Here is a 14896-nt window from a genome sequence, read left to right on the forward strand (position 1 = left end):
GGTGTCTCCCGGCAGGGATGCACCTTCACCCACCCCCAGCTTCCTGCTCTGCACCCTGCACACCCAGTAAGGGGGACCCTTCCTGAAGACACGTACACTCGATATTTTCCTTGTCGAGTCAGTCCACTCTTATTTCAGTAGTGGAGACTCTCCCTTGGGCATTCTAGGGTGTCACCTCTGGCATTTGCTCTCACTGCAGAAAAACAAGTTCAAATGCAATGCACCGGGTTTCTGAACAGCTGCCTGAGCACAGATACCAGACGGTCAGCAAAGCTGGCTTGGGAGTGGGGGCAGGCTCTGAGGAGGGTGTCAGGGGGAGGATGCGGTGCGGGAATGGGGGTCAGAGTCCGGAGGTCTCCAGGGTCTGCTAGCCAGGTGGGCGACTCTCTGTGCTTCAGGTCTCCTGGGCGCTCCAGGTCTCCTGGGCTCTCCAGGCTGCTGGAGAAGGCGGAGGTCCCGGGCGGGGCAGGCTGGGTTGGGAGCAGAGCAGCTGCGCCCGCCGCCTGGGAGCCGGCGCCCTCCCAGCAAAGCATGCAGGACGTGCGCGACGTGTGGCAGCCTCTGCGCAGACTTTTCCACTGCAGTGTGGGGTTCCGCGAGCGCCTCCAATCACAGCCCAGCTTCATCGCGACGTGTGCAGCTCGCTGCTAGGCAGGGCAGGGCAGGGCAGGGCAGGGCAAAGCTTCTGTGCAGAGGCTTCACTTGCTAAAGGCACATTTAAAGTGTCATGCCTCCTCGCCAAAAGACCCCCACATTGTCGCTGAATGAATGGCGTGTGGCAGTTCACTGTATGCCTGTCATGTATCGCCAGCCTATGCAAAGTGCGAATATCGGGAAAGGAAGCGAGGGCATGTTCACATCAAACTAAAAGTGGCAGGGTGTGCGGGAGGAAGTAACATGAATTCAGGATCTGGCTATCCCTCGACTACAAGCCTCGGGGCTTATGGTCCAGTAATGAAGATGGGAACGGTATCTACTTTTTATTCACTACTCACAGAGAGAAAGGTCTATGGAATACGGCCCACGTTGAAAGGGAAAATAAAGATACCAACGACTCCCCTCTACCCCAAAGTTTATTTTCTTTGCTTTTTTGTCCCCTCCAAGCGCCAAGCAACGGGGGACTGGGTGAGGGGTGGCAAGCATAGGTTTCTAAGGGACAAATGTTTCAGAAAAAAATACGTGCCCGTGCCCGGAGGTGGCAGTGACAGCAGCGGCAGGGGACATAGTGGCTGAAGACACACAGGTGTTAACAGGAGGCAGTTCTGACCTGGGTCTTCTCTTGGACTGTGTCGGCCCCCAAAGCTTGTAACTGTGATGTTCGGTGTTGGGGCCCCACTGCTTGAAAGGCGGAATTGGGAAGATACTGTTTTAAGCATAGTGTCTGGAGATGCTTTTACCTCGCACAGGCTGTGTGTGTGAGGGGGTGGGTGGTGGGGCTGTCGACAGACTACATCGGACATTACCAGGTCCCTGGTCCCTTCTAAGCACAGCTTAAGAAAGTGGCTCAAATTATTTGGGGACTCGGTGCCTGGTGCCCTTAGGGGATATATCGGCTTGGGAAAGTAAAAGAGGACGAAAGAACCCGACTGGGCTGCAGGAGCAGAGCGTGGTGCCCTCGCCCGCCCGCAGGGGGCGGCAGCAGGCTGTTTCTTGGCCTTGCCCACCCTTCTCTCCACGTGAAAGGGGGCTGGGACGCAAAGAATGCGGCCCGCCCCGAGGCTGACGCGCCGCGCTACCGGTCAGATCTTAAAAGGCCGGGCAGTGCGTGTGGCATCCCGATAGAGCAGGAGAGGAGCAAGTGGCAGTGCTGGGTGGCGGGAGCGCGGCTGTCACTGCGCTGGAGCATCCCTGAGCTTCTGAACAGAGCCGATCAGCCAGCCAGCCAGCAGTGCGCGCAGCCGCAAGCCCGCGCCGATCTCAACCGTCTCGTGTCTCCGCTCAGGCGATCCTCCAAGACTTCGCACAAAGCACATTTTCCAAAGCAGCGCAAGGGAGCGCCCAGCCGCGTGCAGGCGGACGCACCCTTCCTGTCCTTTGTTCCGGGGGGATCTGCAACAGCTCTTCTCCCCAAGTCGGAGCCTCCTGGGGTGGCGGGTCGCCGAGTGCAGCTACGAAAATGCCTTTGGAACTGACCCAGAGCCGGGTGCAGAAGATCTGGGTGCCTGTCGATCATCGACCCTCGTTGCCCAGAAGTGAGTGCAGCTGCTCGGGGGGCTAGGCTGCAGACTGCGCCGCGTGCAGAGCCCGGCCATTGTGTGTGCAGCGGCTTTGTGCCGGTTCCCCTCTGCGGGAAGCGCACTCGTGCCGGCCGGCGGGGCGAGGCGGGGGTGGCGGCGGGCTGCGTCTCTCGGACTGGGCTGCAGGGGCGCTGTGGCTCCGGAAACCTCCTGTGTGCCCGGCCTGGCCGGAGATCACCGAGCCAGCGCCTCCCAGAGGCTGAAGAGACACGGAGACACTGCAGCTGGGGCGCGGCCGCCGTCGCCACCGCCCGCCCCTTTTCTTTGGGTCTTCTCAGGTTTACTCTCTCCCTCTCTCCCTCCTTCATATCTCTCTGCACCTCTGTATCTTTCCACGTTCACCTTCACTCCCGCGATTGCAGGCTCTTGGTGTTAGGGATGGTCTTTGGGTTTGGTGACTGCACACTGGTGGTGTTTTCGCAGGCGCACTCATTTACCCGGAGCACGGAATTTGCTGGCAGTTTGCCTTCGTGCCCCACCTGTTGCGGTCGGTAAACGATTTGGGAAGGTTTCGTTCAATTCCATCCCTAGCTGGGGAAAGGTGCATCCGGAACGGGCGGATGGAATTGCTCTAAGGCGATGTCTCTCTTCTAGGCAGCGCGCCCAGGAGCGCATGGGGGCAGACAGAAGTGAGCTGCCTAGTGGGCGTGTTGCTCAGGCCACGTTTGTAGCTTAAGATGTAACCATGGAATCCACTGGCAAAGCCGGGAGGTGTTTTCCTGTCACCTTGGGGACACTTGAGCACCAGGCTGCAGGGTAGGTTTCTCCACTGCCACGTTTCACAGGATGGCCATCACAGGACATGACAGCTCTTTTGCGTGCCTGCGTCACTGGCTTCCCTGCTGACCTGACCCCAGCTTCCCTGTGGTGCAGTATAAGACACCTCCAGGAGGTCCTCTCTGCTGGACCTGAGGACGTTGGTGGGACCGGTCCCCAAGACATGTCATGTCTCCTTTTCTTTTTTGGACAAGGAAGTCAGGGGCAAGGGCTTGGCAGGTCTTCTTTCCCCAAGCCCTGTCAGACACAGACACACACACACACACACAGACACAGACACACACACACACACACACACACACACACACACACACACACACACACACACACAGGACCGCCTTTATAAAAATGCTCCAGGAAGGAGCCAAACCTGGTGACACACCTATAATCTCATTGTGCTGTAACCGGGTAACCAAGAAGGCTGAGGTTAAGAGAATCATGAACCTGAGACTTTGCCCAACAAATAAATAATAACAACCACCAAAACAGGGAAAGTTGGTCAAGACCAAATTTAGACCCCTGTCCCTTCCGGACCTTTAAAATTATAGCATATTTTTCAGACTGAAATTGGCCACACAAAATAAGGGCTGGTTTTATATGTACGTGTAAAGGTGGGTGGTTTCATGTGTATGATCTTCCCTTGTTTGGGTCTTCAGGAACCATGACAACTTTTGCAAGGACCCTGAGTTCAGTGGGGCTGGTTCAGTAGTAATATTGAGGGACATCACGGTGCATCTGAGCGTCCCTCCTCCAGGCTTCAGAACCTGATCATTAGCCTCCATGAGCTAGCACGTCTGTCACGGAGTTGAGAGATTTGCAAAGAATTGCTGTCAGAATTATTCAGAGCTTGAGGTGTGTATCTAAAGCTGACGGATTAAGGTGACCAGCTCACCCGCTTCTGTAATTCTTGTGTGTGGTACTGGGGTGTAGCCTTCACATACAAATATCTACAGCCAGGGTATTTAGTGCATACCCATATTTTAAGTGCTGCTATCTTTCCTGTACTCAATTGACTGCAATAGAGAAATTATTTCTCTTGTGCTGACATTGGGAATCTTGTGGACTTTTTTTTGGAGACAGGATCTCTCTGTGCCCTAGCTGACCTGGAACTATGTAGACTGGGCTAGCCTCAACTCAGATGGGATAAAGGTATGTGCTGCCACACCCAGCCTATTTTGTGAATTTTCATTCACCTAAAGCTTTTCTTATTTTTCATACATGATCTGATTGAACTCACAATGGTATGGAGATGACCTTGAGACTCTGATTCTCCTGCCTTCTCTTTCCAGATGCAGGGATTATAAATGTGCACCACCATGCCGGAGTTCCTTCGTGCTAGGGATTGAACCCAGGGCTTTGTGAATGTTGGGCAAGAACACTTCTAACTGCTCCAGCTCCAGCCCTGTTACCATCTTTCCATTCGGTCTGCATCCATGTCAGAGGTTGGCAGCCAACTCCTGAGGCTTATTGCTGGAGGGCATGAAGAAAATTGTACAGATAAAACTAAAAGAATAGTCATAAAGAACAGACAAATCCGAAAGGCCTGGCATAGTGGTGCATACTTTTAAACCTAGCAGTCAAGAGGGAAGGGCAGGCAAATAGATCTCTAGAGTTCAAGGTTAGCCTGGTCTTGAAATTTAAAAAAAAAAAAGCTGGGTGGTGGTGGCGCATGCCTTTAATTCCTGCACTTGGGAGGCAGAGGCAGGCGGATCTTTGTGAGTTCAAGGCCAGCCTGGTCTACAGAGCGAGATCCAGGAAAGGCGCAAAGCTACACAGAGAAACCCTGTCTCAAAAAAACAAAAACAAAACAAAACAAAAAAGACTGGATGATATGTTTGCCCGTGAAGCACAGTAGTTCAATGCCAAGCTTCATTACCAACATTGTGGTAAAGGCTTCTTGCAAAACTGGAAGCTTCTGTCAGTTTAAGCCACAATCCAGGGAGACTTTACTGCATTTTGCAAATTAGCTTCAGTTCTCCACTAACTAGAGTTGCGCTGGGTGGTGGTGGCACATAACTTTAATCTCAGCACTCGGGAGGCACAGGCAGGCGGATCTCTGTGAGGTCGAGGCCAGCCTGGGCTACAAAGTGAGTTCCAGGAAAGGTGCAAAGCTACACAGAGATATCCTGTCTCAAAACCAAAAAAAGAGTTGCCTTTTCTGTTACCTGCACTGAAAATTTACAGCCTGCTACATAGTTGGGTGCTGTTACCTGCTTGGAACTCCAGTTTCCCCATTTTCAAGAAGATTATGTTTTTGTATATTCAGTGCATCTGGGCTGTGAGCTATCCCAACCTCAGGCAGTATGATGGGTGGCTTGGGATATAGTAGATGTAGGTACAAAGGAGCAAAGGGACATTATTAAAATTGACTGCACAGAGTTGCCTTCAATAGCAGCTACAAAAAAGTCTTCTTTAAAGAGTTTATTTACTTACTATGAGGAGGAGGGTGACACATGCCATGGAGAGTATGTGGAGGACAGAGGACAGCTCTGTGGATGTGGTTCTCTTATCCTAAGTGGGTTCTAGAGATTGAATTTAAGTCCTCAGGCTTGAGAGGCAAGTGCCTTTACCCACAAAGCCATCTTGCCCCGTCCTCAATGTTTTATTTTTCCTAAATACAGGGGAGTAAGATACCAATTTATCTTTGATTAGGATTTGACTACGTGTGAAGGAAGGTGGGTATGATACTCAAAATTTTATGGAATTCTATCTTGTTGGTGCCCAGCCAGGCATATTTATAGCAGTCATTTCAGGTGAGTTATGTGGCAGCTCATTGTCACAATCAGCTTCTGAAGCATCCCACTATTGTATAGAAAAGGAAAGGAAGGCGGGGCGGTGGTGGCGCACGCCTTTAATCCCAGCACTTGGGAGGCAGAGCCAGGCGGATCTCTGTGAGTTCGAGGCCAGCCTGGTCTCCAAAGCGAGTTCCAGGAAAGGCGCAAAGCTACACAGAGAAACCCTGTCTCGAAAAACCAAAAAAAAAAAAAAAAAAAAAAAAGAAAAGGAAAGGAAGACACCAAGAGATGAACATGTCTAAGGTCCAAGGTGGTGATGAGGCTTGGCTTTTAACCCAGTGTACTGGACTTTTGGCGCTGCATGCTTATTAGCGCTGCTATTTTATATTGTATTATCTCCCAAAGTTATCACTGAGTCACTAAGGCACCCCATTGCAGTGTGTGGCAGAGATATGGGGTTGTGAATTCAAGGTCATTCGTTGGGCATCAGATTATTTAGATATTAGGAGACAAGGGGTCCATGGTAAGCATGTACACTGTAACCATGAAGGAGAGCTGTTTGTTTGTGGGTTTTTTTATTTTATTTTTTCTTTTTTGAGACAGGGTTTCTTTGTGTAGTTTTGGTGCCTGTCCTGGATCTCACTCTGTAGACCAGGCTAGCCTCGAACTTACAGAGATCCGCCTGGCTCTACCTCCCAAGTGCTGGGTTAAAGGCGTGCGCCACCACTGCCCAGCAGAAGATATTCCAGCTCGTCCCTTGCGGGTGGGAGAGCAAGGAAAGAGATACCATGATAAATGAAGACATCATGGGAATAAGGAGAAGCAGAGTATTAGGGAGGTTCCCAGGAATCCACAAGGATGAATCCACTATAGACTATTGGCAGTAGTTGAGAGGGTGCCTGAGCTGGCCTACTCTGGTGATCGAATGGCTGAATACCCTGTCATCATAGAACCCTCTTCCAGTGATTGAAGGAAGCAGATGCAGAAATCCACGGCCGGGTCCCAGGCAGAGCTCCAGGAGTCCAGTTGATGAGAGAGAGGAGGGATTCTATGAGCAAGAGATATCGAGACTATGATTGGAAAAAGTACAGAGACAACTAGCCAAACTAGTGGACCAATAGCTGAGGAGCCCCCATGGTACTGGACTAGGCCCTCTGGATAAGTGAGGCAGTTGTTTAGCTTGAACTGTTTAGGGGGCCCCCAGGCAGTGGGACCAGGACCTGTCCCTAGTGCATGAACTGTCTTTTTGGAACCTAGTGCCCAGGGTGAGACATTTTGCGCAGCCTTGGTGCAGGGAGGAGGGGCTTGAACCTGCCTCAGCTGAATGTACCAGGCTCTGCTGACTCCCCATGGGAGACCTTGCCTTGGAGGAGGTAGGGATGGGGGTGATGGGTTGGTGGGGGAAGGCTGGGGGCGGGAGGAGGGAGGACAGGGGAATCTGTGGTTGGTATGTAAAATGAATAGAAAATATCTTAATAAAAAAAATCAATTTATTTCCATGTAGCACAGCTTAAAAAAAGAGAGAGAGAGACATCTATTAACTGTATTTTCCTTGCTCCCACATTGCCAAGTACGCTCTGCTGAGGCACGCTCTCTTCATATTACCCCATCAGACTTGGAGGGTGCTACAGGCCGATCTGATGATGCCAGGAGAAATGCTTTCGTCTAGTGAACAACCATGTGGCGTGCACTGCCTCCTGTTGCTGGTATTTATTATGTTCCGAGGGCCAGGCAGGTTAAGCCCATTTTCTGAGAGATCTTAGTGTGGTAGTATACCTATACAAGTCTTCTGTACAGCTCCATTTTTCCCTCACTTGATAGAAGTAGACTGAGGTGGTTCCTGTGGAAAGGCCTCACTTCTCTTAGGCAGCTGGGGAGATGGTCCCTTAGGGGTTCACAGCTGTCTGTCTGTCCTAAACAGATCCTTCTGTGTTTTTCCTTTGAGCTTGTAGGGAAACATAATGCACATGCTTACACAAAAGGATAGAGAGGATGTATCATCCTTTTCTTTTTTTTTTTTTTTTGGTTTTTCGAGACAGGGTTTCTCTGTGTAGCTGTGCGCCTTTCCTGAAATTCACTTGGTAGCCCAGGCTGGCCTCGAACTCACAGAGATCCGCCTGGCTCTGCCTCTGAGTGCTGGGATTAAAGGTGTGCGCCACCACCGCCCCGGTATCATCCTTTTCTAGTGATAACATTTTGCAAACTGTCTGGGTAGAACCAAGCATGGATGAGGTATGGGGGCCACAGCTAAGGATCTTCCCAAGTATATATTTGGAAAATAAGTTGTGGGTATCAGATGGTGGGATGGTTGAAGTCGGCTGTCTCAATGATCCACTTGGTCACATGCTATCAAAGATATTAATCACTTAGGAAGAAGTGTTGAGGTTAGGACTCAGGTGTGCATCTGCCTCTCAATTGAGCTAGACAAGCACTGTTCAAGTTGGGGGTTTAACTACCTGTCAGGTTTTCTCTTCCCATTATTTATCCCTCAGCCACCCTATCCTGTAGCTCCCCAGCTGGTCTTCTGGTTTTCCTTTGTGTGCATTTACCTGCAGGAAGCTGGCATAAGTCGCGAGGCTGTGTTAAGAACTAACAATGGTGGACCTAGTCTGTGGGTAGGCAGGTCTGAGCTCAAAGGGACTCCTCAGGAATGCTGGCCTCGGTTTGTCCACATGTCATCTTCCCCCCCCAAGCATCCAGATCACTGGTCTCATGAGTATGTAAGCAAACAAGCCTAATGACATTGTAGAGTGCTGGCTCAGCTCTTGGGATGTGGTGGCTTTCTGTGAATCTTACTTAAAGAACCATGGCCTTAACTATGGGCAATACTTTTAGTATGAATCTTCCCAGACTGCCACCAGGGCCTAGCTCTCTTGAGACAATGGCTTCTCTCCCCACATATTGGTTATTTTTCTAATTGCCATGACAAAAGCAACTTCTGGAAGGAAGTGTTTATTTTGACTAGTTTGAGGGTCCAGTCCACTGTGGCTGGAAAGTTGTGGTAATAGGACCGTGAGGCAGTCAAGTCTCTGCATCTCTGCCCAGAAGCAGAGGGATTTGAATGTTGGTGTTCAGCCCTCTTCCCCTTTCTTCAGGCCTACCCACACTCATGGAACAGTGCCACCCACAGTTAGAGTGGGTCTTCCCACCTCAGATAACCCAGTGGGAGACATTCTCATAGATAGCCCCAGGGGTGTGTTTCCATGGTGATTCTAAATCTAGTCAAGTTGACAAATGGAGACCAGCCATCACACTTTAACGGAACATCTGTGTATTCTTTATCCTTATTTAAGTTAATATCGAGATTTATTGCTAAAAACCCTGGTACAAAACATTGAACATTTAGATAAAAGGAAAGGAGGCATTATGTTTGTCTTAGGAAATCCTATGTTGAAGTCAGTATATTGAGTTGATTGGGGGAAGAAACATCCAAGTTAAGGATTGGATCCAGGGGATGTTGTGAGATGGAGGGTGAGGGGTCATGATTGGTGTCTCTTCTTCAGTGGTAAAAATGTCTATGAAGAAAAGAACCTGGGGCCAGGGGCAGGACATTATTTGTTCAGTGAGACCCTTGAGCTGGGTTATGAGCTAAAAAGAGGCTGTGAGGGGGATACTAGATTCATCTGAAAGGATTTGTGCATCTTCCCATGCTCAGATGTCTGGGTGACAAAGCTACACTTGCTTTGGCAGTTCTTTTGAGTTCCTCAGCTTTGAGCAGATGGGAAGAGTGGCTTTTGCTTTGTCAACTAAGAGAGTGATCTAGGTTTATTTGCACTTGAAATCCAGCAGCACTCTCCTGAGTCTACGGTATGGTTTTTTCCCTTCCAAAGTGTCTACTGCCAGAGGAGATTCGTTCCTGTGATTAGTAGATAGACTTAATCCCTGATCTGATAACTCAGCCGGCTTCTGCCTCTGTTTCCCTGACACAGTTCCAACAGACATTGTCCATGGACACATGCATGTATGGGTACCTGTCTCCAGGCATCTCTGGATGCTTTCAGTAGCAGTGGCTCAGTGGAGTCATAAGGGCAGGAGAAGCCACCATTAATTAGCTGGAAAGAACTTCTGTCTTCTAGGTATCTGTTCTTTCCAGGGCCTCTGGAATGCATTCCTGGGGAATGTTCCTAAGGGCTATCTTTGGTTTCTGAATTCTCTTGTCTAGATAGCCTCACACCCCTCACCCAGGTCCCCGTTATCGAAGAGATCACTCACCCCTTGCCATGCTTTCTTCTAATCAGACCTTAGTCTGTAGCAAAAGATCCACATTGGTGTCCCACTTAATGCTGAGACTTCTCATGAGCCTCTATCTAGATCTGACATCTGTCTAGGGTGGTGGCATGATTCTCATCTCTTCCTGTAGGCTATGCAGCCTGTGTCTGGGATGGGAGAAGGCCAGCTGGGCTAGAGTTGGCAGGCAGCCTCTTTGCCTTGTAAGCTTACTTGTCGCCAGGATGCAGGAGTCGCCCAAGAGACTCAGTGGCGAAGAGACAGCCAAGGAAATACTGGAACTTTAGTTTGTCTAGCAGGATTCTTTTGACTCCTTTCTGGAAACCTCTGTCCCTGGTGTTCCATCTTATTGAGATTCTAAAGACCGACGGGGCACTCATTCATCACAAGCAAGAGTGTCTCTGGGGAGCCTGCCCAGGACTTAGTGACCAGCTTATTTAGGACCCTCTGACTGGCCATTACCTTGGCAGACTCAGGCGTTCCTCTGAACCTGGCATCCATCAGATCCTGGCAGCAGAATGGAGGGATGGAGGAGGGTGGCCAGGGAGGATGTGAGAGGCACAGGCGTGGTGCCCAGCCAGGGGGCCCAGCATTCTGGGTCCCTGACCTACTTTTACTTGATAAACTCTTACCGTTTAATTTTTTTTTTTTTTCAAGAAAGTCTTTGGAGTTTAGCAAATGGGTTGTCTTCTCTCGGTTTCTGGGTCTCACTTCTGTCTGCTTCCCACCTGTTTGCTCAATTTACATACTGATTTAGGAAATCATCTCTCCCTGCTGCTAATTTTACCCTCCCTGGCCCATGTGATGGCACACGCCTTTAATCCCAGCACTCGGAGGCAGAGGCAGGTGGATCTCTGTGAATTCCAGGCCAGCCTGGTCTACAAAATCGGTTCCAGGACAGCCAAGGCTGTTACACAGAGAAACCCTGTCTTGAAAAACAAACAAAACAAAACAAAAAATTTTTTACCCTCCCTGGCATTAGGGTTCCATCCTTGTACCCCAAGAAATGTTCTTACACTATTTTGCTAAGAACTGGAATCACCATATGGGGCTCAGTTCCTCCATGTCTGATTGTACATTTGTGTTTGGAACTGCCATTGCCAAATATTGCCAGAAAAGTGAGACTGAACTACAAGGTCAAGGGGTGTGGTCACTAGGTGGGGATGGGGTGAAGTGTGTAGTCCCATAGGTCATCAGATGGCAGGGGCTTTGGGATGTGGAATGACATCATAACTTTAGTGCTATTCTTTTTTGTTGCTTTGAGATAGTTCACATTTTTGCCCAGGCTGGCCTGGAACTAACTCTCTGTAACCCAAGCTGGCTTGGAATTCAACTATGTATGGGATCACCTAGAACACTCAATTCTTCCTTCCTTTGTCTCCCAAGGACTGGGACTACCATACCTAACTTTGGTCCCATTCTTCACAGTCTGTCTTTGGGCATGGGACTCTGGCCATTAACTTTTGCTCTTTGACTGATGACTTCTGGCTTGGTCTTTGCAGCCTGTGGGCCGAAGCTGACCAACTCCCCAACGGTGATTGTAATGGTGGGCCTCCCGGCCCGGGGTAAGACTTACATCTCCAAGAAGCTGACTCGCTACCTCAACTGGATAGGCGTTCCAACGAAAGGTAAGCCAGGACTCAAGGCTAACGACTGGTATCCTCACGGTGGCGGCTCACAGGCACAACTGTCCTGAGTTACGGAGTCTGATCCATTTTCCCAGTTGGGTTACCTTCACCTTCATCAGGCTCCCTGTGGTGACCTTGTTCTCTGCGGGTCTTTTTTCTTTGAAAGTCTCATCACGTGTAGCTGTAGCCTTCCTTCAGTGACTGTCCTCAGCAGCTTCATGCTGCATACTATTGGTGACATTTTAATACACCTCTGCCCTGTCTTCCCAACTAAATGGGAAGTATCTTGAGGATAAAGATTAGCATCCCTCACTGTGCTGAGAATTTTTTTTTTTTATAATACTAGTGTTTGCCTCTAGGTCTGCATGTGCTAAGCAGTAACTGTTAAATGTGATCTCATCACCGCAGGTGTGCCAACAGGAACGTGGCTAATTTAGACATGGCAGGGGTAATTTAGAATTAATAGCTCAATAAGTAGGCTAGGCTGGCTGGCCAGTGAGACCAACTTTTGTTGGGATACCATAGGTAAAAATACTTATTTTAATATTTCTTTCTTTCTTTTTTTTTTTTTTTTTGGTTTTTCAAGACAGGGTTTCTCTCTGTAGCTTTGCGCCTTTCCTGGATCTTGCTCTGTAGAGCAGGCTGGCCCCAGCTCACAAAGATCCACCTGCCTCTGCCTCCCGAGTGCTGGGATTAAAGGTGTGCGCCATATTTTATATGTATGGGTGTTTAGCCTGCATATGTGTATGTGTTCTATAGGTATGCCTCATGCTCCAGACAGCCAGAAGAGGGAGTCAGATCCCTTGGGATTTGAGTTAAAGATGGCTGTGAATCTCCATGTAGGTGCTGGGAATTGAACCCTGGTCCTTTGTAAGAGCAGCATGTGCTCTTAACTGCTGAACTAACTCACCAGCCTGTCTTTTCTTTATCTGTCTGTCTGTCTGTCTGTCTATCTATCTATGATTTTGAGACAATGTTTCATAGCTCAGTGGTCTCCAATACAGCTACTGAGCTTCTTATCCCCCCTGTCTACATCTCTGTGCTGGGATTACAGGCATGTACCATCATGCCCAATGTTTTTGGTTGGTGCTGGGATCCAGCCCAGAGTTTCATCTATGCTAGACAGGCACTTTAACAACCGAGTGACATCCTTACTCCTACAGTTGAACTTCTTTTTCCTGGATTTTGACTGTTCTCAGAGTCTGTTTCTGGTTGGTCACACTGGGAGGCTGGGATTGGGATCTGGTCCCTAGGAGACAACTTCAGGTACAGCAAGAGTGATGGGTGCTGTCCTTTGGTCTGGACCCTGTTTCCCAGACTGTTACCTGGGGATGACAAGAGGGAAGTCCACGCTGTTTGCATATGAGATTCCTTATTCAGATAGGGATTGGTGGGCTTTCTCTTTGGTTCCTGATGGCTCATCCAGGACTGTCCTTGTCTTTCCTGTCTAGTGTTCAATGTGGGAGAATATCGACGTGAAGCTGTGAAGCAGTACAGCTCTTACAACTTCTTCCGCCCTGACAATGAGGAAGCCATGAGAGTCCGAAAGTAAGCCTGAGCTGCCGTGTGTTTCCTGTGTGTGTCTGTGAGTGTGTGTGTGTGTGTGTGTCTGTACATTGTGTGGAGGCCTGAGGAGGACTTTGCATGTTCCTTGGATATTGTCTACTTTACAATAAAATGTATATATACATATAGGTGAGTGTGAAGTGGGTATGTGTCCATGTGTGCGGAAGCCTGAGGACATCAGCTATATTCCTGTATTGCTTCTCTATCTTTTGAGACAGGGTCTCTTTACAAAATTATTTTTATGTGTACGGGCTTTTGCCTGCGTGTATGTTAGTGCCTGGTGCCTGGGGAGGCCAGAAGAGGGCATTGGATGCCCTGGTACTGGAGTTAGAGGAGGTTGTGGTCTTCCAGGTGGATGCTGGGAATCAGACCTGGGTCCTGGTAGAGCAACACATGCTCTTAGCTGCTCAGTCATCCCTCCAGCCCTTAGACAGGGTCCGCTGATGAATCCGGAGCTAGCTTGGCTGGCCAGAGAGCTCTGCCTGTCTCTCCATCCCCAGTGCTAGGGTTACAGAAAGTGGCACCGTGCCTGGCATTTAGGTGAGTGCTGGAGACGCAAACTCAAGCCCTCATGCATGTGTACAGGCTGGCAGTGCCTTAGCAACACTGAACCAGTTCTGAGGCCTCTTTTTAGAGGTAGGGTCTGTCACTGTAGAACTTAACAAGACTGGCTGGCTGCCAGTGAACCCCAGGGTTCTCCACCTCCCTGGCCCTGGGATTACAAGTGCGCACCACCAAATCCAGCAGCTGCTGTTTCTTTTTTCTCCTCCTCCTCTTCTTCTTCCTCTTCCTTCAGGGTAGGTTCTGAGAATCCAACTCAGGTTGTTGTGCTCGCAAGGCCAGCTCTTTACTACGGGCTAAGCTATCTGCCCACCCTGGGGCTTCCTTTTTTGAAGCCAGGTTCTATAAGAGGAAGAAAAGGTCAGTCTGCACGCTGGTTCTTTGTTGATGGCCATCAGACCTAGCTAGTAGTAGGACAAGTCTCTTGGCCTCTCTGTGACGGGCTGCTTTGATCTGCTCCCAGAAGTATGAACTGAGCCACCCTGAGACAGTTCAGCAGCAGCCACATTCCAGGAGGGAACAAAGTCCCTTTCATTGGAAACCATCAGTTTCCATTTGCAAAAGAGTTCTTAAGCTACAGGTGACAGGTGGTGTTTTTCAGTTCCACGTGGTGCTGGAATCAGCTGGGTGTGGGAAGAAATCCCAATTACTGATGCCAGGCACAGCCCCAGGCATGCCCAGTGAGGCTCTCTGTGTGCTCTGGCAGCCATTTTTATTTTATTAGTACTGTTTTGTTTTGTTTTAAGTTAGGGTCTTGTTATATAACCCTGGCTGGCTTGGAACTAACTTATATAGCTCAGATCGGCCTTACACTCAAATCTGTCTTCCTGCCTTAGCCTCTGGAGGACAGCTGTTAGATGCTACCCCATCTGCTCAGCACTGGTTTTTATTTTTATTTTTAAGTTTTGAGATAGGGTCTTATGTAGCTGAGGCTGGTCTTAAGCTCTCTAAGTAGCTGAAGTCGAACCTCTGATCCTCCGGATTCCACTCTCCAGTATGAAAATTATAGACTGTGCCACCAAACCTGGTTTTAGACAGTGCCGAGGATTGAACCCATGGCTTTGTGCATGTTAGGCAAGCACTCTATCAAGTGAGCTATATCCCTTGCCCTTGGAACCCGTTCTTAAAACGCTCCCCAGGTTTAGTTTTTAAGCTGAGCATGGTG

General features: G+C 49.4%; 1 protein-coding gene across 12 annotated transcripts in view; it reads left to right on the forward strand.

The window, feature by feature from the left end:
- Positions 1–14896, forward strand: part of Pfkfb3 (6-phosphofructo-2-kinase/fructose-2,6-biphosphatase 3) — an 87063-nt gene that overhangs the window by 52811 nt on the left and 19356 nt on the right. For 6 of the 12 annotated variants that reach the window (XM_052727070.1, XM_052727072.1, XM_052727071.1 and 3 more), the window contains exons 2-3: positions 11479–11604; positions 13056–13152. In XM_052727070.1, coding sequence (XP_052583030.1) covers positions 11479–11604; positions 13056–13152 — 223 coding nt within the window. Of the gene's footprint in view, positions 1–1689; positions 2193–7208; positions 7456–11478; positions 11605–13055; positions 13153–14896 lie in introns of those variants that run through there. The other 6 variants (XM_052727080.1, XM_052727082.1, XM_052727074.1 and 3 more) reach the window with 5 other exon arrangements.

This window comes from Peromyscus californicus, unplaced genomic scaffold (assembly GCF_007827085.1).
Source record: "Peromyscus californicus insignis strain IS unplaced genomic scaffold, ASM782708v3 Scaffold_8__1_contigs__length_139910024, whole genome shotgun sequence".
NCBI classification, from domain to species: Eukaryota; Metazoa; Chordata; class Mammalia; order Rodentia; family Cricetidae; genus Peromyscus; species Peromyscus californicus.